Source organism: Brassica napus, chromosome C9 (assembly GCF_020379485.1).
Source record: "Brassica napus cultivar Da-Ae chromosome C9, Da-Ae, whole genome shotgun sequence".
Classification (NCBI taxonomy): domain Eukaryota; kingdom Viridiplantae; phylum Streptophyta; class Magnoliopsida; order Brassicales; family Brassicaceae; genus Brassica; species Brassica napus.
This window is the reverse complement of record NC_063452.1, coordinates 46019365-46044027: the sequence shown is the minus strand read 5'-3', so window position 1 is coordinate 46044027 and position 24663 is coordinate 46019365. Positions and strand designations below refer to the sequence as shown.

Sequence of the window (24663 nt, the reverse complement as noted above, 5' to 3'; positions counted from 1 at the left end):
AATTAAGTGAAAATTCGTAAATTCAGAGGAAAAACAAAATTGCGTGGAGCTTTATGGGCAGATAACCATTTTGGCACGTGAGGTAGACGACATGTAAGGCAAAAAAATAGATCTAATTATATACATTTTGTTATATATATTGACTAGTCATAATGGGGGCCAAGGTCTCCAAGGATATCATATTGACAATGATTTGTTCTTTTACCATTTTTATGTATATCACATTTAATTCGGAAAAAAAACAACATATCCACCAATCTCCTTTGTACTATGAATTTTTTTCTTTTGTAAACTTCCTTTGTATGAATTCTATATGAAAAAGCACATTCATCCATAAATTACTAACTTGTTAACGTTGATCAGAATCCAACTTTTTGTATTGATAGATAGATGAAAATAATTAAAATAAATATAAATATTGTGTGAACCGTACTAATAACTAAGATAGTTCTGATAGCGCACAAAAGCTGAGCCCTCCACCTGTCTGGTGGACAAGTGCGTCAATTTCATCTCCTTCTTCAAGGTCAAGCTGCAAACTCTTTTCTTTTCTCAATATATATAAATAGAGAGAGAGTAATTATTCATAAACAAATATCAAATCTAGCTCATACAAATAAGAAGTACCTCTTTGGGAGTTTGATTGGGTTTAATACGAATTCCATCGAAAAGAAAGACGAAGGCAGACATTTGTTTTCCAACTTTGTGGGAAAAGGCTTCCATCATCTTACGGAGCTCAACGTCCCTCTTAATCCGGAAGTACACATCTACATCATCCTGTTATATTTTATATACAACATTTTTATTTTTATTTTTAAAAAATGTTAATAATATACACTCATTTGATCCATCTTTCAAAGCCGGTTAAAATAATACATGTATCTAATGGTTGTAACATCTACATTACATGTACGAGTAGTAATTATATATATTCAAGTACCTGACTTTTAACTTTGAGGGTAACATGGGACGACGGAACCGACGACTTCTTCTTGTCAGATGCCGACATATCTTCACTTTCTTTCTTTCTTCGATGGTTGGATTTGCTCACGACTCTTTAGATACATCCTTCATGCATTATGTACGTATATATATACACACACACACGGTATGCACTGAATAAATGAGAATAAAGATACAGATGAATCACATAGTATATCAGCGAATTGATTGTAAACTAAACCTTTTAGATTTCTGTTCCCGGTTTTTTTTTACCTTTTTCTTGGGAATTGATGAATAGCACAGTGTTGATTGATCATCACAAAATTTGATGCACACCCCCTTTTCTTTCTTTTCCTCTCCACTTTGACCGCAAGAAGCAAAACTCAAATTTATTGCAACGATTTGATGAAAAATCTACACTTGGTAGAAAACGTTTCACGTCTTTTGTTTTATAAGATTCAGAGGATCATATCCTCCAGTATCGATCAAGGCTTTAGCTTAATTACCCAGCATGAGCTAACCAAAAGCCCACAATCTACCCAAAATCCCATGTTGTGTTGGATTCATGTCTGTGTGCGATTTTAAACAAATGGTTTGCAAAATTTTCACTCTAAGGCATCTACACATTTTAATGGCAAACTAGATTTTGACCCGCGCAAGCGCGGGTTTGTTTGTTTTTCATTTATTAATCGAAAATTGATTTACAAATTACCATTATTTTTCATTTCGAACCATAACAATTGAGTTTTTAGGTTTTTATCATTTGTTTTTTTTCTCTTCAAAATATGGTATTTGTTCGAAATATGGTAGCTGTTCTATAATAATGTTTGAGTTTTAAAATTTGTTTTCATATCTGACCTAGATTCATGTTTGAACCTATAGACCCGATACATTGTATATAATCCTGTTCGGATTTAATGAAAAATTTGTTAATTAAAAATCCGATATAACCCGGTAAAAACCTAAAAACTCACTATTAACCCGCGATCTGATACTATTGATCCGATAACAAAATATCTTATAGTACTTTTTTAAAAAATTGATTAAATTACTCATATATTTATTAATATTACATAAATTAGTGATTCCTTAGAATTTGATAAAATTTTATCATGTTATCTAAATAAAAAATGATAATATAAAATAACTTATTGATATGACAATATTAGTTTATTTTCGTTATTAATAACCTATTATAAGTTTGTGTTTGTATTTTAGATTAAAAAATTTATTTTAAGATAGTTTTTAAAATATTCTTGAACACTCGTAATTGCTATATTAATATTATGTATAAAATGACATTATACACTGAAAAATGATATTCAAATATGTATATGATATATGGTGTAGGATATACGATTTTGGTTTGTATTGAAAATATGTATAATATTCAAATGATCTATTTTGAATATTGATACGTATATTTAAGAAAATAATATTTTCATGTTTCTTAATTCATTTATTGTTCATAATATATTTATACTTATATTAAATTTAAAATTAATATATCTTTTAAATATATATATAGGCCTATTATTTATAGATCCATTTAGGTGTATCTGTAGGCCCAAAACCAAAAGACTTAAATGTCATTAATGAATTTTATTAATTCTTTGTAAAAATAAAGGTATTTTTGAGAAAACTGCAATTTTCATTAAGGATATAATTTGAGAATGATCTTCTTTTAATGGTATTGATGAATATAACACATAATAATTGGTTTGATTTGATGTACTAAAAAAGCAAAACACAAGGAAAAAGACACCATAAAATTAAAACCCAAAAACGACCCATGAGAATTATTACATACACAATTTTACTATGTTTTTTTTTTCTTTTCCTTTCTGGTTTTCCAATAAAAGTGACAACACGATTTTACAGCATTTTATATAGAAGAACAAACAACTTCAAAGAAGAAGAAGGAATCATAATCGTGATACTAAAGGGGGTGGTGGCTCCAAACTCATCTTAGAAACTTTTGTTGTTGTTGTTGTTGTGGGTACTTCAAGAAAGACAATAAAACATAAAAAAGAACATTGCTTTAGATGTCTAAGCAATGTTACTCCACTTTTGTTGTGCAGCAAACAAATCCATCTTTGTGCCAATCAAGAGTCCACAGCCGGAGATTGCATGCAGCAGAGCCATTTTTTCTGAAACCAAAGAGACAGTATTTTGTGTGACGATGGATCGATAAAGAGAAGACTGACAAAGAAGAGGAAGAAACTTACAGGATGAGGTTTACTAGGATCTCCTCCTCCTCCTCCTCCGGACTTAGCATGACCATCAGAGGATTTACCGGGTGATCCGGGTTTGCCACCAGTCTTTTTCTCATCCCTGGCTTTGTTGAATATCACCGTGAAACCTTCAGCTGATGCTGGGTCATTCACATCCCATTCTCCAAACTTCGGCAAGGGACGACCTTTGTCCTGTTCCATGTGGTGAAACACACAATGGTGAGAAACCAAAACATCAAGAAAAATAAGTTAAAAATCTCAAACTCAATCCCTTTTGACCCAGTCAGATGAACTGTTAACGTATATTCACATGTTGTTCAAGTGCATGACATTTCTACATTGAGAGTAAACTCTAAACTCTTGAAAAAGAAGAACAACATTCATTGATAAAGGATTACTAGTTAGCATTTTTCGATTGTAAGCAAGTCTCAGGTGGGGAGCAAACACAAAAGAGAAGAGACCAAAGATAAACCGAAAAAAAAAAGCACATACGGAACAAGGGGTGAAGTAATGAAACCAGTTATACCATCAAAGATGAGGAAAAAGGTTTGTGTAGTAATAGCCCAAACTAATCAAAGTTTCCATTTTCTAGCCAACATTATACACCATAATTGCCTGTCCCTAAGAAAACATGTCACATGCAATATTCACATGTCCAGAACTAATCTGGGAGAATTACAAAAACCAACTTCACCGTAATTGATCTCAAATCCAAAATCAGAACCCATCAACATCTAAGCTAAAAGAGAAATCAGTGCATGAATCTGAGCTTAAATCAATCAAATTCAGATTGAATAGAAGCCAAAGATCGAAACTTTAGAAGTAAAAAACCGAGATCCAGTACAAGGATTACCAGCAACAAGACAAAAGCTCATCAAAATCATAATATCAAATCTGCAGATAGAGATGTTAAACGTACCGACATGGCGTCTGCAGAGAGGAGGAAGATTTATCCCAAGAAAGATGGAACCGAACGATTCTGAGAAAAAAAGAAAGGAGATGGAGCCGCCGAGAAAACCAATGAAAGTGAGAGAGAATCTGGGAGAAGAAAAAAAAAAAAGAGAGAGACTTTTCCTTTTCCTTTTCCTTTTTCTCTCTCTCTCTTTCTGATTTTTTCAGATCTTTTTCTTTCTTTCTATACTTTTGTTTCCTTCTTCTTCTCTCTTTCTCTTTTTATATAAACGGAGTTAATCCCAGTGACGCGACGTCTTTAGGTTTCTTAAACGGAAAGATTAGCTGGCTCTAACGGCTGTTAATTTTGAGCATATATGTTGGTTCAGACCGATGCACTAGCAAGTGATTTGCTGGCACTGTTTTGTTCCGTATCTTTTAATTTTCAATAATCTTTTATTCGTAATTATACTTCTTATCTTATATACAAATTTTCAAAATTATATGGATTATTAGCATATTTCATTTCTTTTGAGAAAGATTATAATCATATTTGCCAAAGAAGAAAATCAATAGGCTAATCCTTTTTTTATATAAACATCAGTTTTACAAGATTTCTGAAATGATTTTGTCAAAATAATGACACTAGTTGTTCATTGTAGTAGAATTTATCAACTGGACTATTTGTGTTGATAAAATATGATTACTTTATGTTAATTTTAATGGAAATGAGTAAATAATTTTTTTGTTCCTAACAACGATTGTTATTTTGACAAAATTATACTCTAAAATGTCATCCATCCGCCATCAATCAGCTACCACTTAATCCACTAGCTGTTCATTGTTAGAATTTATCAACTGAACTATTTGTGTTGATAAAATATGATTACTTTATGTTAATTTTAATGGAAATGAGTAAATAATTTTTTTGTTCCTAACAACGATTGTTATTTTGACAAAATCAATATTATTAATTCAGGATCATTCCTATCTTTTACCCCTATTACTACCTGGTATATTACTTTTTTTTGCCACTGGACCTTCCTTTTTTAAAAAACCAACTTTTACATAATTGTATCGTATTATACAATTCAAATATATCACACAGTTACGTGATGTCCGTTTAAAAAACAGTTTTTTTTTTCTAATTGCCTTTTTCATTTTTATAAAAAGAACGTGGTTGGTTTCTTACCCACTATATTTCCACGATTTTCTACTACCAAATAAGCAGAAATAACAATAAAAAAGCTGTTTTTCCTTGCATTGTGAAATTGCTCAAGTTCATAAAATTTTTAAAAAAATTAAAAAATGTGAAATTTGTCAAGTTCTTTACGTCAAACTTTTTTAATACAATCTAATTAAAAAAATGTGAAATTGCTCAAGTTCTTTACGTCACCATATGATTCAGTGAATTTTCCACATCATTATACGAAAATATTATAACCCAGATTATAAATACAAACACTACAATTTCCTAAATAATAATTAAATAAAAAAACCCATGATTTCTGAAAAGATAGAACATAAATACTTTTCTGAGTATTTTATTCATTTAATCACGTAACATCACCACTACTATATTTCCGGAAAAATCTCCACACCTTCCATCTTTACAGAAACTGCACTTATAAATATTGCAGTCTACACATAACTCCACCACACTTTCAATCTTTACAGAAACTGCACTGCAATTATGGAACTCAGCTTTGTCAATCAAGTTCGTCCGTACATAACTTCATGGCATCTACAAGTTAAGGTCCTTCGTACTTGGAAGCAGTTCACACCTCTTTCAGGAGAAACCTTGGAAATCGTTTTCTCTGATGCATATGTACGTCTCTAAACTTTCTTATGATTCTTTCTGTTATTTTGTTCTCACTATTCGTAACTACATCTAAATGGCAAACACCTTTCTAAATCATGGTCTCTTATTTATTGTTGCGGAAACAAATGATTCCTAAATACATCTATATTTTAAATTTTTATCTAATCCGTTTATTCTTATTATATTGAAGGGTAACAAGATTCATGCATCATGTAAGAAGACATACTTTGATCGTTTGGAGAAAAAAGTACCTGTTGGTGCTTGGAGAAACATTGACAATTTCTTGGTGACTAATAATGGCGGTAGTTACAAGACTACAAATCACCAATACAAGATTGTCTTCATTCCCACCACTGACATTACTCCTTCAACACTGCAAGAGGAAAAAATGTTCCTTAGTTTGGTTGACTTTGAAAGCATTCAAAGTGGAAAACTTGATACAACCAACTTAATTGGTTAGTTTAATACATTCATACAAATTTTTACTTCTATATTTTTCTAAAGTGTTTTACGAATCTTACATATGATGTGTACAATATCAAATGTTATTGGACAAGTGTTTGAGTTGGGAGATCTGGAAACTGTGCAGTGTCACGGTAAAGAAAGAAAGAAAATCGAGTTCAGCTTGAGAGACATCAAGTAATATATTAATTTATGTATTTCTTATATCATATATTTTTTAAGCTATTAATATATGTTTTCAACAGTGATCAAAAGATACCTTGCTGCCTTTGGGGAAAGTTTGCTGAAGCAATACACAGTTTCAGCCAACAATCTGAAGAAGAAATTGTTGTATGCCTAATACGTTTCGCTAAAATCGGGACCTATCGAAGTAATCTCATATCATTTTCTTTTTATATAAAATAATACAGTGTTTATTATTTTTCTTGAATAAGAGCGTTACTGATTTTTTATTACTATTGATAATATGCAGACCAGGTTCAGATATCCAATGCGTTTGATGCATCTCAGGTCGTTTTCAACCCACCAATAAAGGAGACAGATGAGTTTATGAAAAGGTTTTGAAAACAGATTAATAAATTAGATAAAGCTCAAGGAATATTATGACGAATCTATGTTAATTTATGTTTTTACAGGGTTGAACCGTCCAAAGCTTTGACAACATTTCAATCTGAAAAAGATAAAATTGAGAGGGAATTAAGACGTGATAAGTGGTTGCTTTTCCCTCAGAAAGACATTGCAGAGCTTCTTGCATCATCTCAGGTTATATTTATCGATTTAATATATGTTATAGTAGTGATTTATTTGTCAAACACTAATTTGTATATATTATAAATGTAGATTGGGCAATGCAGAATCATTAGCACAATCTATGCAATTGATAAGGATTGGGGATGGTACTTTTTCGGATGCAATGCTTGCCTGGGAAAAAAGGTTCTTCCGTTTTCAACTTCAGTCAAAACAATCAACGGAAAAGAGACTAAATCTCATGTTTGGTGGTGTGAAGGTTGCAACCATAAAGTTACAGATGTCTCCCCAAAGTAAGTTTACTTTACAAAACACAGTTTATGAATAGTCAAAAAATTTGCATACGTAATTTGATTATGTTTATTATATTATGTAGGTTCAAGATTCATGTGAAGGTTAAGGATGGTACTGAAGAAGCTACCCTCATGTTATTGGACTGGACTGCACAAGGAATTGTGCCTGAGACTGCTCTCAACCTTCTCGATGGTTCATTTGATGAGGTATACTCTATTTCATAAACTATTAATTATAACTACATTTATTTTACAGATGCAAGTAATTTATTATGTAACTCTACATTCATTATACAGCTAGAAGATATTGATTCATTTCCTGAAGCTATTACTTCTTTGGTTGGTAAAACTTTCATGTTTGGAGTTTTCATTGAGAAAGACAATCATACAAGCAAAAGTGGGAGTTTTAAGGTTGGTAAAGTATGGAGTGAACTAAGTATGCTATTGACTGCTGGTGTCACAGAATCGGGTACTCCATCTGAAACTGAAACTACAAAGTATAGTGGTGAACAGGTATCTTTTGTCTTATTCATATATAAAATTTAAATTTTAATTTAAGGACCGCAACTATTTGATAACTGAGTTTATATTGTAGGGTTCATTTCTATTGATGGGAAGTGAAGTCAACGAGGACTCTGTAACAACGCCATCATCTAAACGCAATGAAATTGCCATAACCAACGACCCAACTGAACTCACTTCGTCATCAAAGAAACATTGCACCAGAGTGTTTGTGAAAAAAGAAAAAGGTCTCAAGCAGCAGTGAAACTCGAACAAAAGTGGCTAAGGAAGTGTGGAATTGTGCTTTGTGTTTGTCGTTTTCTGTTTTTATGTTTTCATTATGATTTATGTTTGTCGTTTTCTGTTTCCAGTAAGTTTGTTGTTTTCTGTTTCCAGTAAGTTTGTTCTTTGCAAGTGTTTGGTTTTATTTGAACTTTGATTACCAATGCAGTGTTATTTACGTCTTTTTATGTCTGCTTAAAAACTCTAAAAATATTGTAAGACTAAAGTCTAAACTAACGTTTATAGTTAAACCTTAATAACATAATAATTAAAATAAAAATAATAATAATAAATTAATAATAATAAATTAATAATAATAAATTAATAATAAAAAAATTAAACCCCAATATTTATAATTTCCAATAATATATTACAAGTTGTGTATTGTTCTAATTTATTCCATTTCAATTATGGGCGGTGTATTATTAGAACATAAATATACAAGTTTAGTTATTTTTATATTTATGAGATTGATTCAAATAAAAAATATGAAAATTAATCAAACATAAGTGGATAAATATTGTATCTATCTTTTCAAATTAATACAAATATATCGACTTATATGATACACATCGTAAGCAAGTTAATTTAAACGCAAGGTGTTTTAAATTTATTTTCTGGAAGCTAACCCACGATCATATAAAGCAACCCTAACACTCTTTACATAATAAGGATGGTTATTTGAGATTTCAATGAAAACTAACATCTCCGGTAGCAGTAACCAAAACCAAACATGAAGAACAAAGAATCTGATACACGGAAGAGGAAACCAAATCATCAACCTATAACTCCAACGCCATCAGATTCTCAATCGTCTGATGGGACAAAATCCGATATTGGAAATCGTTCAGTGCTGAAAGATGTTTCAAATTTAACTCCGACATTATCACTATCAAGGAGTAGTCAGCGTTTTACTCATCCATCAAATGTCTTAAGTTCAAGAAATCAAAACTATGGTGATTTTTCTTAACCCATTACAGTTTTATGTGTTACTGTTTGTCTGGTTTGTAGTCAGTGACTAATCAATTTAAGTGCATTTGATTCATTCTATTTTGTTGTGTTTACACTTACAGACAAACCTAAAGGAAAGCAGCCTCAGTGTTCTAAGAGATTTAGAGGTAATGGTAAGCTGGGTCAATTTTTTTTAAAAAAAATTAACTTAAATAACCATTTGGTTTAGTTATGACAAATGATATTGTTATTTCCTTTAATCGTTTTGATGAGGAGGTGATTATAACAACAAGTCTGCTCAGTTCTCGAACATCATTTCAAGAAGGAGTTCATGTCTCAAAATTCAACCTACTAATCTATTACCAGCCTTCTCAAAGGCAGACATTGCAAAGCAGCAAAATTCAAAAGTGTGGACAACAAGTCAACATAACAACACAGAGGATGAACATGGTATGCATTGTCACAGTTTTTTCAAACAAACATATCAACCATATATATGATACTGTTTTTTATTAATATACAGAGGAGGGTGACGATTATAGTGATCAGAGTTATGATGTTAGTAGTGAAGATAGTGATTCGTATGAAGTAGCTACTGGTAACACTGAAAAAAATACTGGAAGAAGTTCTGTACCAGATGAACAAAGGTCTAGGATTTTGACTATGGCTGAATTATTTAAAACCATGTTCGAAGATATTGTTTCTCCGGTGAATGAATCCAAATCAACGTTCAACCAAGGTGAATCTTCATCTACTTTACCATCAGAATCAAAATCAAATACTACAGGTAATAATAATTTTTTTCGTTTTTGTATTTCAATATAACCTTTTTAACAAACACTGATTAAATTTTAATTTTTAACAGAGTATTTAGATGAGGGTGATCCTACTTACATTTGTGACTACTGTGGTGCGAAAATGTGGTATGGTGAACGCATTGAAAAGAAAAGGAAGATCAAGAAACCAAAATTTTCTATGTGTTGTGGACTAGGTCAAGTTCAGTTACCAATACTAAAGGAATCACCGGAGGTCTTGAAAAGATTGCTTCATGGAGATGATGATATGAGCAGATATTTTCGGGATAATATCAGGCAGATTAATATGGTTTTTTCTTTTACATCTCTTGGGGGTAAAGTGGATAGATGTGTTCCGCAAGGACGTGGACCAAAAATGTTTCAGCTTCAAGGAGAAAACTATCACTTAATGGGTAGTTTGAAGCCACCAGATGGAGAAGAAGCCAAGTTTTCTCAGCTTTACATTGTTGACACTGAAAACGAAATTGAAAACAGAGCCGCCATCATAGGGTATGTTATTAAATAAATAAGTACTGCGAGATAGCCTATGTTTCTATATTATTTGATATTCTAAGAATGTGTACATTGTCATTGTTAACCAGTAAATACAAGAAATCTGCTGATAAGGCTAAAAAAGAGAGTTTGAGAAAACAAGTCATTCAGAAGATAGTTGAGATGCTAAACGAAGTTAATCCATATGTGCATCAATTCCGCTCAGCAAGGGATATGTTTAATACTAATCCAGAGACTACTTTCCATATGCGGATTGTCAGCAGTCGCGAGAAAGACGAGAGGACATATGATACTCCTACTGCATCTGAGGTGGCTGCATTAATTCCAGGTGATTTCAATTTGGAAATAGATAAAAGAGATATTGTTTTGGAAGAGAAGCGAACAGGATGGCTGAAACGAATAAGTGAAATACATCCTTCCTACCTAGCTCTTCAATATCCTCTTATATTTACATATGGTGAGGATGGTTTCAGACTTGGGATTAAAAAAAGACCTACAGATGCTACAACAAAACTGAAGAGGAAAAATATTAGTATGAGACAGTGGTATGCATTTCGGATTCAGGAGAGAGATGGGGAAAGTCATACACTTCTGCACTCTAAAAGGCTATTCCAACAGTTTTTGGTTGATGCTTTTACAACTATAGAGTCTAACCGCTTGTGCTATCTGAGGATGAACCAGAAAAGCCTTAGATCAGATAGCTTTGACTCTATTCAGCAGTCTGAAAATGATGGGAAGATAGATATGCATGATCAAGGCAGTCGGTTTTTGTTACCAGCCACATTTGTTGGAGGACCAAGATACATGAAGAATATGTATCTAGATGCAATGGCGATCTGCAAATATTTCGGGTTTCCAGATCTGTTTATAACCTTTACATGCAATCCTAAATGGCCTGAAATCACCAGGTATCTTCAGCCACGCAAACTCAGTCCTGATGACAGACCCGATATTCTCTGCAGGATATTTAAGTGTAAATTGGATTCGCTTATGTATGATTTAACAGATAAAAGAGCTTCTTGGAAAGACAGTGGCATGTGAGTTGGTATTACATGGGTGTTTTATTCTGATATAATATGATATTTTCTATAGTAACTAATGTCGTTCTCTTTTTCTATTGCAGCAATGTACACTGTTGAATTTCAGAAACGTGGCCTACCACATGCTCATATTCTGATATTCATGCATCCGAAATCCAAATTTCCTACAACAGATGACATTGACAAGATCATCTCCGCAGAAATACCAGATAAGGAAAAAGAACCAGAGTTGTTTGAAGTGGTAAAGGATATGATGATTCATGGTCCTTGTGTGGCAGTTAATATGAAGTCACCATGCATGGAAAATGGCAAATGTTCAAAGCTGTATCCTAAAGATCATGTTGAGAAAACGGTAGTGAACAAAGATGGCTTTCCAGTTTATAGAAGGCGTGAAATGCCTGGTTGCTTTGTAGAGAAAAATGGCTTCAACTGCGACAACAGATATGTTATACCGTATAATAAGGAATTATCCCTTCGTTATCGAGCCCATATAAATGTGGAATGGTGTAATCAGACTGGTTCTATTAAATACTTATTCAAGTATATTAATAAAGGTCAAGATCGTGTCACTGTTACTGTTGAGCCACCAGAAAAAGGACCAGCTAAACAAAAGGTTGGGACTGATGGAACAGTAAAAGTTGAAAAGGAAAATGAGATCAAAAATTTCTTCAACTGCAGGTTAATTTCTATTTGGTCTTTTTCTGCTATTGTTGACTTCTAAATGTCATCAGCTACTGAACTAATTTTGATTTCTTAAATTTTCAGATATGTTTCTGCATGTGAAGGGTCATGGAGGACTTTTAAGTTCCCTATTCACTATCGATCAGTCCCAGTTGAGCGACTGCAGTGGCACTTACCAGGAAAGCAGATTATTATTTTCAAAGATGATGACACTTATGACAAAGTGACCAGTCGCAAGCTTATTGAAAATACTATGTTCACAGCATGGTTTGACTTGTGCAAGGTGAGTGATGTTGCCAGAAAGCTAACGTTTGCAGAAATCCCAACTAAGTTCACGTGGAATAAGAATGAGAGAAAGTTCCACGATAGAAAGAAAGGATTCAGTATTGGTAGGATCAATTATGCCCCAAGGAAAATTGAAGAAGCTTTCTATTTGCGTGTTTTGCTAAACATAGTTAGAGGTCCAACATGTTTTGAGGAGATTCGAACATTCAACAATGTTGTGTATCCTACATATAAGAAGACGTGCTACGCGAGGGGCTTACTAGATGACGATCAAGAATATATTGATGATCTTGTGAGGGCGAGTTTCACTGAATCAGCAGGACATATGCGGCATGCTTTTGTTATAATACTCATGTCTGGTAGTTTGTCAGAGCCAGAAGTTGTTTGGGAGAATACATGGGAGTTACTATGTGATGATATAGAGTATAAACGGAGAAAGCTACTAAACAGACCAGGTTTGAACATAACTCTATTTACACTGATAAAACAACATTCTAAAAGGAACATTATATGTCTAATTTGTTTGTTGTTTTACTTCTTTGTAGATCTCTGTTTAAGTGATGATGAAAAAAAAAACAGTTTGCTCTTCTAGAGATTGAGAAGATTTTAAAGAGCAATGGATTTTCTTTAGATCAATGGGAATATATGCCAAAGCCAGCTCCAGACATTGGTGGGAATGACAATGTGTTGATTTTAGATGAGCTGAGTTATGATAGGGAGAAGATGAAAGCCGAGCATGACAGAGACATTGTCAAACTAACAGAGGAGCAAAGGAAGATCTATGACGAGATTGTTGATGCAGTAGCAAATGAAAAAGGAGGTGTGTTCTTTGTTTATGGATTTGGTGGAACTGGTAAAACCTTCCTCTGGAAATTGTTGTCTGCAGCAATCAGATACAAAGGAGAAATATGTTTGAACACTGCATCAAGTGGGATAGCTTCTCTATTGCTACAAGGAGGAAGGACAGCACATTCTAGGTTTGGAATACCGATAAACCCAGATGAGTTTTCCACTTGCACACTCATTCCAGGTAGTGATCAGGCTAATCTGGTAAAAGCAGCTTCTCTAATCATTTGGGATGAAGCCCCAATGATGAGCAGGCGCTGTTTTGAATCTTTGGATAGGAGTATGAAAGACATTTTGGGGAACAAGGACAGGAGACCTTTTGGTGGGAAAGTAGTTGTATTTGGAGGTGATTTTAGACAAGTATTACATGTCATACATGGTGCTGGAAGAGCAGAAATAGTACTGGATTCTCTTAATTCCTCATATTTATGGAAGCATGTCAAAGTGATGAAACTGACAAAGAATATGAGGCTACTTTCTGAAAACCTATATGCTGAAGATGCAAAGGAATTAAAGAAATTCTCAGAGTGGATTTTAGATGTTGGGGATGGAAAAATTGGTGAAGAGAATGATGGAGAAATAGTAATCAATATTCCAGAAGAGTTTCTTATTACTGATGGAGATGATCCAATAGAATCAATTAGCAGAGCAGTGAATGGTGATGTTGTTTCTTTACAGCAGAATAAAGAGCCAAAGTTTTTTCAAGAAAGAGCAATTTTGTGTCCTACGAATGAGGATGTCAACAAGATTAACCAGCACATGTTGGATAAACTACCAGGTACAGTATTTTTTTGGTGAAATTTTTTGGCTTTTGCAATTGTTTTCTGCAACTGGATTTCATATTGGAGTTTGTAACATGCAGGAGAAGAAAGAATTTACTTAAGCTCTGACTCCATTGATGCTTCTGATCGATTCTCATTTAATGACCAAGCTCTCACTCCCGATTTTTTAAACACCATCAAGGCTTCTGGTCTTCCAAATCATAGCATTCGTTTGAAAGTCGGCTGTCCGGTTATGCTGCTTAGAAACATCGATCATACAAACGGACTGATGAATGGCACTAGACTCCAGATTACAGAGATGGATGATTTAATGGTAAAGGCGAAAGTGATTACAGGAGAAAAGGTGGGAAAAACTGTGGTCATTCCTAGAATTTCTATAACACCATCAGATAAGAAATTGCCTTTCAAGATGAGGAGGAGGCAGCTCCCTATTGCAGTTGCATTTGCTATTACAATTAATAAGAGTCAGGGTCAATCACTATCTCATGTTGGTTTGTATCTTCCAAGAGATGTATTCTCTCATGGACAACTATATGTAGCTGTCTCCAGGGTTACATCCAAGAAGGGATTGAAGATTTTAATTGTTGACGAGGAAGGAAAGCCTAAGAAGGAGACAAAGAATGTTGTTTTCAAAGAGATTTTTCAGAATCTCTAATTGTAATTTTTATTTTGCTGTGTGTTTTGACTTGTAAAACTTACTGCTTTTACTTTCAGACTCTGAACTTATTTGGAAACGTTTGAACTAAATGTCTATATAAGAAATTTAATCTAGCAAGTAACAACACAGCAGAAATACATTAAAGCAAAACACTTATACGTAAGAACTCTTGCTAAGGTTTGTCTAAAGGAGTCAAGCAAGAAATAACACAAGTAGACATACATCAGACATTTAACATTTGTATTCCGTTCGTTCTACCAATCCTAATTTATGTTCCACAATTCTAAACCTGTTCTTCCTTTTCAAAGTTGTTTAGAGAGACTTACTTGAAATGCCAATACTTAAGGTTATTTTGAGAACGGTTTGATTGATTTCCTTTGCTCCATTTGCTCATTCTTCTTTTAGTTATTTCGTCCTGAAGAATAAATACAAGAGTTTCATTACATCGAACACTACAGCAGATAATATTTAGTTATTTTATTTACTGTAAAACTACTGTAACATTTACAACTAAGACATAAAATATAAGAAGCTTAAGGCAATATCACAAAACATCAATACTATTACTAGAAGAGATATGATCACCTTCGTGTTTATAAATGAGAAGAGTCAAGATCACCTTCATGTTTCACCAATCATCATTACTTCCAACTACTGAAACAAAGATGGGACCAAGATTACTCAAAAGCACTTTTCACTTTCAACCAAAATATTTATGAAAAGGTTAAGACAAGCCCTTATTCCACCTCATTTAGTTTTTTAATTTCCATAATTTATCCTGATTAAGTAGAAGAACAAAGCTTTAAAAGTTAACTTACAGATCGGAAATGAAGCTTTTCTGATTTAGTTTGAGATGAATCATCGGTGATGAGACACTAATTGAGTTTCTTTGTCACACAGCTGGACAGAGAATAGCCAATGATGCTTTCTGCCTTTCTCGATTAAGTAGATCGAACTTGGCTCCCTTCAAATATAATTCAGACACATATAATAGCTCTACAATGACCAGCTTCGGTAAGATCGATCATTGGAATAAACGGAGTCCTCTTAAGTCACATCTTCTAACTACTGTAAACAAAGACTTTAATTTACGCAAACTATTAGATTCAGCTCAAAATTAGAGAACATATCCCAGAATCTATACTTTAACAAGAAAACGAAGGATATTACAAGTACCTGAACGGGTTGGAGAAGAATTTTAAAGATCCATGAGTTTGAGACACGATCCTTTTGGTGGTATTAGAGAGAGAGAGAAGCAGTGTTCGTTTCAAGCTGGAATCTTTCTAGAATGAAACACGAAAGGTCAAACGAGTATTGTCGGAGATTTTTTAAAGTTGGGCCTTGGGCCTGTAATTGAAAAAATCATAAATAAAATCAAATCAAGTTTTTGATTCACTAGAAACTGCAAATATAAGGCCTTATATTGTCAGGATCTATGTATTTAGGTTTTTTGTTGACATAAAAAAATGTTATTATAGTTTAAACAATGCTATTACTATTGTTTAAACTTTCCAAACACAAATATACAAATCAATTTCCATGTAAAAATATAAACTACAACCTTTTCTGTGACAAAAAAACAATAAAAACAAAATACCCCAAATGTTTTTATTAAAAAATTATATGGACAGATTATTATAGAAAATTAGTTGGTTTTGAAGTTTTCTTTGTTATATCCTTTTTTCTGGAGTCTAAATATAAACTAACAATTTCCTAATTTTTCTCATTCAAGTTTTAAGCTACATTGATTTAAATATTTACTTATTTTCTTCATCTCCTATAAATTAATCTACTCTTTTCTCAGTTATTTGTAAAACCATTTAATACTCTAACATTGAAAATCTCTTCAATTCATTCGTCTTCAATCATCAATATCTACCAGTATTCAAAGGTCAGATTTTCAAATTGTTAGCGAGAAAGTGAAATTTTTTTCTTCAATTATCTTCCAAGGTGATAGTTCTTCTACCTCCAATCTGAATTAAACTGTTATACATAATAATACAATCCTGTAAAGAATATCAAACATCATCAAGACATTGAAAATAATAACTCTAACTTATAATGTTATCTTAAATGTGTTTTAAAGTTTTAAATATTATAGACAAAACATTTACTACCTATCTCATGTATATAAATGATTTTTTAAGACGGTGATATATATATGATATGTGTGTCTATTTTGTAGATAATAGAAAGTTACCCATGTGCACTTTAATCATTATTACATTTTCTAAGTAATAATAATATTGATTTGGATTTCAAATTTTCTTATGTGTTTTTGTCCATTATAATTTATAACTTTATGTTAATCATATTTGCTATAGATGGAGAGAAAAAAATATGAAAAAGATGACATAGAAGCTACACATGAAGCTGATGATTTAGGTGATGTTTCAACAAAGGCAAATCAAACTTCGCAATATCAAGATTGGATGGAAGTTAATAGTAAGAACAAAGAGAAAACAATGATTAACCATGAAAATAACTCCAACACAAGCGAATTGTTTTATCTGAGTTTTCTTTTAAACAAGAACAAAGTATCAACCAGCTACACAGATATACGAACTGTTAATGGAGTTTTGTATCCTACCTTTGAAGATGCTTATAATGCTCTTTTTATTTGAACTACAATTTTATCTTTAGAGATTTTTCAATTTCTCAGTTATTTAGCTCCTTATGTAGCTCCTATATTCGATTATATTCATGCTTACGTATTGATAGATTCAAAACTATTTTATAATGTGTATATCTTTTCATTATTAAATTTATTAATTATATTATATATACATGTGTAAAACATGAAGTTTATCCATTATGTAATATATTTTCTACTTTCAACCTAACAACTTTAAAATATCCAAATCGCTTTTATACCATTTTATTCATTATAAATATCTAAGTCAAATAATTAGTTCAAAACATTTAAGTATTATACTAAATCATTTTCTAGATTTGCATAAAATACTTATCAACAATTGTCAAATACGAAAAATTCATTATTGCAGGTCATACTATATTTACATTCAAATATATTGACTCAGTCATAACAAATAGATGCATAAATTTATTATGGAATTTAAAATATTTGATAGGCGGAGATTTACTTGGATTTTTACATTATATTTATTTTAAAATGTATAAAGAAGAATTCGTTAATCAACAAAGATGGGTTAGATTTTTGGCAGAAAATATACTTAAGACAAATTTTCCTATTGTATCTATACTATTAAAAGAGAATGATTTTTAAAAAATCTACTTATATAAAGTTGATGGACCCACTCATTAATAATATGTTTTATTTAATATTTGCTTTAATCAATCAAAATATCTCTACTCCTATTTATAAGGAACACACTAAGTTAATTCTGTTAATTGTTGTTACTAATCGATTTAAAACAAACAGTACGGCCAAACAATAATTAATCTAATATTAAATAGCAGCTCACGAAACTAATTGATTTCTGTTATAACATATGTACTTATGATATTACATTATTTCTTAGAGTTTAAAGAAAGAAGCACAATAACAAAGCACATGATATGAAAACAAAATCATAATAGTAAAATCATTAATCTAAAAATTTTGGGGAATAGGTACGAAAATTAACTAAAACTAAAAATATTTATAATAAAATTTGGTTATTTAATATAAGTTTAGAAACTATTTAAAACCCTATAAATCTATACTTTTAAATTAGCCAAAAATCTGATAATTCATCTCGATTCTCACAAAATATAAGAAATATAACTATTATAAAATGCACATAAAATATAAGAAATATAAGCATCGAATATTCGGATTTGGAACAGATCGGTTCATTTGGGGTATAGATCCTTAAAGTCCTAGACATTTGGACCTAATTAGGTATTTGAAAACATTTGGTTTGGGGTCTAGGTTGGTTTCTTTCAGGTCCGAATCCATAATTCAAATACATGTAAATAACTCTAACTTTTGGGTACATAGTGGGTCCGATCGGTTCTAATATTTTAAACCCGAAAAGATTTAAAATACCAAAAAAATCTAAAAAGTACACGAAAACCCAAAAGATACTTGACATGAAAACATACCCGAAAACTCAAACGATTATCCAAAAATATTAAAGTATCTAAAAAAGACCTAAAATTTTACCTCAAAATCTGATCCGAAAACCAAAAAAATACGTAAATTTTTATCAGAATGCGATTTTTTTTAAATGAAATTTTACCTAAAACCCAAAACTATAACAAAAATCTAAACTTGAAAATTAAAAATTATCCGTAATTTCAAAAACATATTCAAAATATTAAAATATACCTAATAAGTAAAAACTATTTTGGATACTTTGGATACTCGATTGAGTCTCAAATAGGACCTGGACTCGATAGAAACTTACGGGTCCAAATACTACCCAATAGGTACTTTGCCCTGGATTCATACAAAAGTCGAACATGTAAACTAATTCATAAATTATACAAATTTTAAAATTCTCTTCGATATAATACGACTTTCTAACATAATAATGTACAATATCACTAAATACTATTTCATATCAAAATTTGTGTATCATCCAAAATAACCCGCGCTTTCATCCGCCATCAATCAGCTACCACTTAATCCACTAGCTTTAGGTTTCTTGTACCGCTTTAGTCACATAAGCTATAACAATAAACTATACAGTATTTGGTATATTTTTATAATTGTGTTTAGTAAAAGTTGTGACATGCATACGTACGTTCCTTTGTTTATTCCTGAAGGGTTGCAACCAATTTCTGTACAATATTTGATATAAACGCAAATTGATATGAATGTCATAAACATTGTTAGAAGACTAACGGACAATCTATGGATTGATAAGCATATGCTAATATTAATATTAATATTAATAATGCTAATATTAATAAATAATATTTGTGTTACAGGCTCACGAGTGGTACTGCACAATGGAACAAATCCAGTTATGCAATCTGACGAACTGTTAGATTCTGTCTGCATCAAGATCCATTAGGACACCATCCTAACACAACAAACCAGTTCCTCTCTCTGTCTCTATTCCGACAATATATTCACCAAAAGATTCCTCAAAGAACACAGACGGAGAATAACCTTTTGCTTCTACCATGGTTTCTGCATTTCATTACACCCATTATCCAATTTGATTCATTATCTGAATGAGTCCAGACTGATTTACAGGTAAAGTTAGCACATGAATTGCCACCACAGTTCCAGCTATTATTCAGAGTTTGTTCCTCTTTCGGCTCTGCAAAGAGAATAACAAAAACCAAAAAAGGTTCAAGAAATACCAAGCAAATAAAGATCTTTAACACAAGTGGAGTAAAGACAGCGGTTATAAACACACCTGGAGTTTAAAGAAACTCACCTGGAGTTTAAAGAAAGCTCAATTAAGACTTCTGATTTTTTTTGTTACATGGTTTTGAGTTGTATTTGTCAGAGAAAAAGGGCCAATGATGTTCGACCCTTCACTGTCTTGCTTGTCTTGTTCTGCATAACAGCACAAGTTCAAGTGCCTGAGCTTCTGGAACTGGTTGGCACTCACATCAAGAACTGTCAATGAACCAAGAGAAAACAAAAGTATAACTATGATTGCATACTCAATTGCTACTACTCAGACAAGTGAACAATAACGTAAAGATTCATACCGAAAATTAGACAAAGCTCAGGGAACTTTTTAGCTGGTTTCTCTGCGGAACAATTACTCTGCACATCCAGCTCTTCAGCTCACGGTGATAAACTGCAATTTCACCTGGTAAGCAGAAAACAAAATACATGAGAGCCTTAGGGAAATACATAAGCAACGGAAGAGTAATAAACATAAGGATGTAGAACGAACCGTCTTACAGAGAATCAGATCCTCGAGATATGCATAGCGCTAATGAAAAGGATCATATGTTTTACTATTTAAAGATTGTTCTGATGTTTATCCCTTCTTGTGAGACTGCAAAGCCTTCAGCTTCTCCATGACCATTGTCAAGGTTGTGTTTGAATCTTGAGACGAGCTCAAGGATGTTATGAATCCTCTTGCAAGTAAATCCTCAATGATAATATCTATCCCTGAGAATGCGGTACCTAGGGAAAGTATCCCACTGACGAGAGCTTTGTAAGTAGTCGCATTAGCTAAGAACCCATCTTGCTTCATCTCTTCATAGAGCTTAAACGCAGCTACCATATCACCTTTAGCACAAAGTCCACTAATCAATACATTGTACGACACGAGATCAAGCTTCAGGCCACAGTTTTTCACAACAACTCTCAATTCCAAAGCCTCTGTAACGTCCCCGTTCTTGCAAAACATGTGCATTAGAGTAGTGAAACTAGCAATAGTCGGAACCAGCTTCTTTTTCAGCATGGAACGAAGAAGCAGGGTAGCTTCTTCCGCCTTGCCGCATTTTGCAAGCGCTCTCACCATTGCACTCTCAGCTACATTAGCCGGACATGTCTTATGCGCTATCATCTCATCTTTCAGCATAAACGCAGTCTTTATATCTCCCACCCTACAAAGACCGTTAAGCAGACCAATGTATTTGGTACAATCAGGAGATAAACCTTGCTTCGACATTGCGTGCAGAACCATGCGAGATTCCTGGAATCTGTGGTTTCTGTTGAGGACGCTTACAACGGCGTCATAAGTAGTTTTGTCAAGAGAGATTCCCAGTAAGTTCATGACGTTAACTAGATCAAAAGCCTTGCTGATCTCTCCGTTTGCACAACATTTGGAGATTAGCATGTTGAACGTACGCCTATCAACTTCAGAACCTCGGCATATGAACGCTTTCAAGGTTTTAAGACCAATCTCCAACGCGTTGGACTCACAGATCCCGAGGATAAGAGAATGGCATGTGAGCTTGTCAGGTAAAACGCCGTCCAGTATCATGGATGTATACAGCTTAAAGGTCGTTGCTATGTCTTTCCTCTTTGAATACCCATGCAAGAGGATATTGTAGGTAATCAGATTAGGTCCAATTTCAGAAAGCAAGTCATTAGTCTTCTCTATTTTCCCCATCCTTGAGTAACCGTCAATCATTACATTTGTTGTGACAGCATCAGGGGCAAGGCCAAGCTTCTCCATTTGCTCCCGGAAATGAAAAGCAGCTTCCCACTGACCAGCTTTGAACATACCATCCACAAAACATGTATACATCACCTCGTTGGGAAGTAAATTACCTCGAGCCTCAGCTTCCTTAGCAAAGAGTGTGGCAATAACAGTCTTCCCCTTCTTACACAACCCAGAGATTAGACTGGTATACGTATAACTGTCAGGCAGAACGCTTCGCTGAACCATCTCGCCAAATAGAGAGACAGCCTTGTCCAAGTTCCCTGATTTACACATTGCAGTGAGTAGTGTGTTGTACATTACAGTGTCAACAGCTGCAGGAACATCATGGAGGCTTCTCAGAAACTTCTCCGCCTCTTTCAAATGCCCACCTTTGCATAATCCCTTGAGAAGACCACCATATGTGAAGAACGTTGGGTGGTGGCCTACTTTGGTCATCTCATCAAATATAGAGAACGCTTTTAGCGCTTCACCGGAGCTTCCATACCCGTTGATAAGGCAATCAAAGCTAACTGCGTTAGGAAGAATGCCACCACTGGTCATGCAACGCATAAACTCTTCCGCCTCGCCCACTTTACCAGCTTTACATAGAGAAGAGACGAGTACGTTGAACGTGAAATGGTCTGGAGTATCGCCCTCAAGGATCATAGCTTCATAAATTCTTAAAGCTTCCTTTAAGCATCCCATCATGCAGTAATTGTATATCAGCGTTGAGTATATGATGCCATTTGGACTAAGACCAGCTCGGTAAACTCTGCAGACTATCTCCTTAACAGTTCTAAACCTCCCCACCTTGCAAAATCCATTTATAAGTGCTGAGTATGTGACGATATCAGGATCAACACCATCTCTGCTCATTTCGTTAAGCATCTTAACAGCTTCATCTAATAACCCATTCTTGCATAACCCATCAATCATTCCAGTGTATGTTATTCGCCCAACAGAGATCCCTTTTCTCTTCATTCTCATGTAAAAGCCTCTCGCTAGATCAAACTCCGCATGCTTGCACAACCCATCTAAAAGTACACCATAGCTGACTTCAGTAGGGATAAGGCCTTGTGCTTCCATCATATAAAACATCTTCAGAGCCTCTTTAAAGTTTCCCTCACTAATGTATCCATCAGTCAAAGCATTGAAAGTAACATGATTCGGGGAAAGTCCAAAGGCTAACATCTCATCCAAAAGTTGACGAGCAATGAGAACCTTTCCTTCATTAGAAAAACCATTAATCAGCGTGTTGTACGTGACTTCGTTGGGGTAAATCATCCTCTTCCTCATTTTCCTCAGTAACAAATAGCCTTTGGCACTTCTACTGTTTCTGCACAAATCGTTGATAATCATATTATATGTACACACATCAGCGTCAACCCCTTTGGACTTCATGTGATCTATAAGCTCTATAGCAGCTTTAAATCTCCCCTTTTTGCAATACCAATGGAGCACAGTGTTGTACGTAACTATAGTTGGGGGATAACCACTCTTCTCCATCTTTTCCATGAGATAACGCGACTTTTTAAAGTTCGCTTCAGCACAGAGCGCATTGATTAGGATATTGAAGGTAGCCACGTCGGGACAAATCTTCCTCTTGAGCATTTCCTTCAAGAAAGGCCAGACTGACAAATCCCCATCACTCTTTACAATGGAACCTAGCATTGCGTTACAGGTATAAACAGAAGGGTTGAACCCGTAAAGACCCATCAAACGAAATATCTCTAGAGAATCTTGAATCCTTCCTTCTCTCATATACACACGAATCAAGATGTCGAAAACAGCAGGGTTTGAGTTGCATAGCCTGTACGTGGTCATCAAAGCAGTAAACACAAAGCTTGGTTTGTCACCCATCCAAGACAGCTCCTTCAAGATGTGCCTTGCAGGGTCGTACATTCTAGCTCTGACAAGTATATGCGTAGTGATACAAAACAGTTGAAGGAGATGGTCAGGCTCCAGACCGGGTTGCTTGACCACCCATTTGAGAAACTTCAAGGCTAGCTTCCCGTGAACTGGTCTAAGACGAGCCTGTCTGTAATCCATATGGTTTAGAGATTCCCAACGGTCGATTGTAAGAATGTTGTATATGCTCTTCTCCATATCAAACCCTGTTTCCGTAGAAACCCAAAAAGTTCAAATCTTTAGCAAAACCCATCAAAAATATTCAGGAAAATATTGAGAATTCAGCAAAAGAAACTCACCAGTGACACCAAATGGTTCGTGAGAAGCATAATCATCTCGTTTGGACTGTTTTACGACGCCGGAAGAAAACCCTACTCGGGAGAAACATCCGAGTATTGAAGAACCGAGACGCAATAGAGAGATTGCTTCGTTTTTGTGAGAAAATAAGCTCGAGCAACCGGACATGGCTGATTCTTCTTACCGGTCAGTTCAGTTAAAAATGTTTCTCCTTCCTTCCTTCCTTCCTTCCTTCGCCTGTGTTTTTCGCCCCCGCCGGTGGCAAAAGCTGGAAACGTAGTTGGGCCAAAGTTATAAAGGCCCGTTTTGTATTAAATGGGCTTTTTGGTATAGTCCCAAGGTTGTATACTAAACACGTGGGTTAATTTGACCTAAAAGGATTTGGTGTTAACGAACGGTTGAGATTAAACGGCAGGAGCGTAGAGTAGGTGAGATGTCGATGACAACTTAAAAGTGTTGGCTTGTTCAATTAGGTGAAAGCAACTTCCGAGTCTCACGCCTGGCTTGTTCACGAGTAACACATTACACTATGCATTTCTTTATCATCCTCTAAGGAGTTTCTTTTGCTTAAACATTGCAACAAATAATTAAAATTAAATTGCACATTATATCATGTAATGTAACGCTTGCAAACAAACAAACAAAGTCGGATTAATAACATTGTATTTTTTTTCTTCATGTGATAGATATATCATGCCGAGTCTTA

General features: G+C 33.9%; 3 protein-coding genes, 1 long non-coding RNA gene and 1 pseudogene across 6 annotated transcripts; 2 read left to right on the top strand and 3 right to left on the bottom strand.

The window, feature by feature from the left end:
• Positions 1 to 439: 439 nt before the first annotated feature.
• Positions 440 to 2150, bottom strand: LOC111204270 (putative small ubiquitin-related modifier 7). Its single transcript, XM_022698593.2, has 3 exons — positions 938 to 2150; positions 625 to 774; positions 440 to 529 (listed from the first exon to the last, which is right to left on the bottom strand). The coding sequence occupies exons 1-3, from the start codon at positions 1004 to 1006 to the stop codon at positions 440 to 442; spliced, it is 309 nt and encodes a 102-aa protein (XP_022554314.1). The 5' UTR covers positions 1007 to 2150.
• Positions 2151 to 2691: 541 nt separating this feature from the next.
• On the bottom strand, positions 2692 to 4331 carry LOC106447645 (protein NOI4-like). The gene is made up of 3 exons (XM_013889617.3): positions 4093 to 4331; positions 3168 to 3365; positions 2692 to 3089 (listed from the first exon to the last, which is right to left on the bottom strand). The coding sequence occupies exons 1-3, from the start codon at positions 4096 to 4098 to the stop codon at positions 3045 to 3047; spliced, it is 249 nt and encodes an 82-aa protein (XP_013745071.1). The 5' UTR covers positions 4099 to 4331; the 3' UTR covers positions 2692 to 3044.
• A 2266-nt stretch (positions 4332 to 6597) lies between these two features.
• LOC125592938 lies at positions 6598 to 15910 on the top strand (annotated as a pseudogene).
• Positions 15911 to 15913: 3 nt separating this feature from the next.
• On the top strand, positions 15914 to 17435 carry LOC111204012. Its single transcript, XR_002656430.2, has 2 exons — positions 15914 to 16671; positions 17046 to 17435. It is a non-coding gene; the product is annotated as an uncharacterized LOC111204012 (long non-coding RNA).
• Positions 17436 to 19487: 2052 nt separating this feature from the next.
• Positions 19488 to 24235, bottom strand: LOC106447643 (pentatricopeptide repeat-containing protein At5g55840-like). Of its 3 annotated transcripts, none has more exons than XM_013889616.3 (5): positions 23960 to 24235; positions 20558 to 23866; positions 20359 to 20462; positions 20079 to 20263; positions 19488 to 19958 (listed from the first exon to the last, which is right to left on the bottom strand). In XM_013889616.3, exons 1-2 carry the CDS (start codon positions 24123 to 24125, stop codon positions 20637 to 20639), a joined length of 3396 nt encoding a protein of 1131 aa, XP_013745070.1. In that variant the 5' UTR covers positions 24126 to 24235; the 3' UTR covers positions 19488 to 19958; positions 20079 to 20263; positions 20359 to 20462; positions 20558 to 20636. The 3 variants fall into 3 exon arrangements, with proteins under 3 accessions (XP_013745070.1, XP_048624613.1, XP_013745069.1); XM_048768656.1 differs by having other exon boundaries at positions 19561 to 19958; positions 20058 to 20263; positions 20550 to 23866; positions 23960 to 24233; XM_013889615.3 differs by having other exon boundaries at positions 19561 to 19958; positions 20550 to 23866; positions 23960 to 24233.
• Between the last annotated feature and the right edge of the window lie 428 nt (positions 24236 to 24663).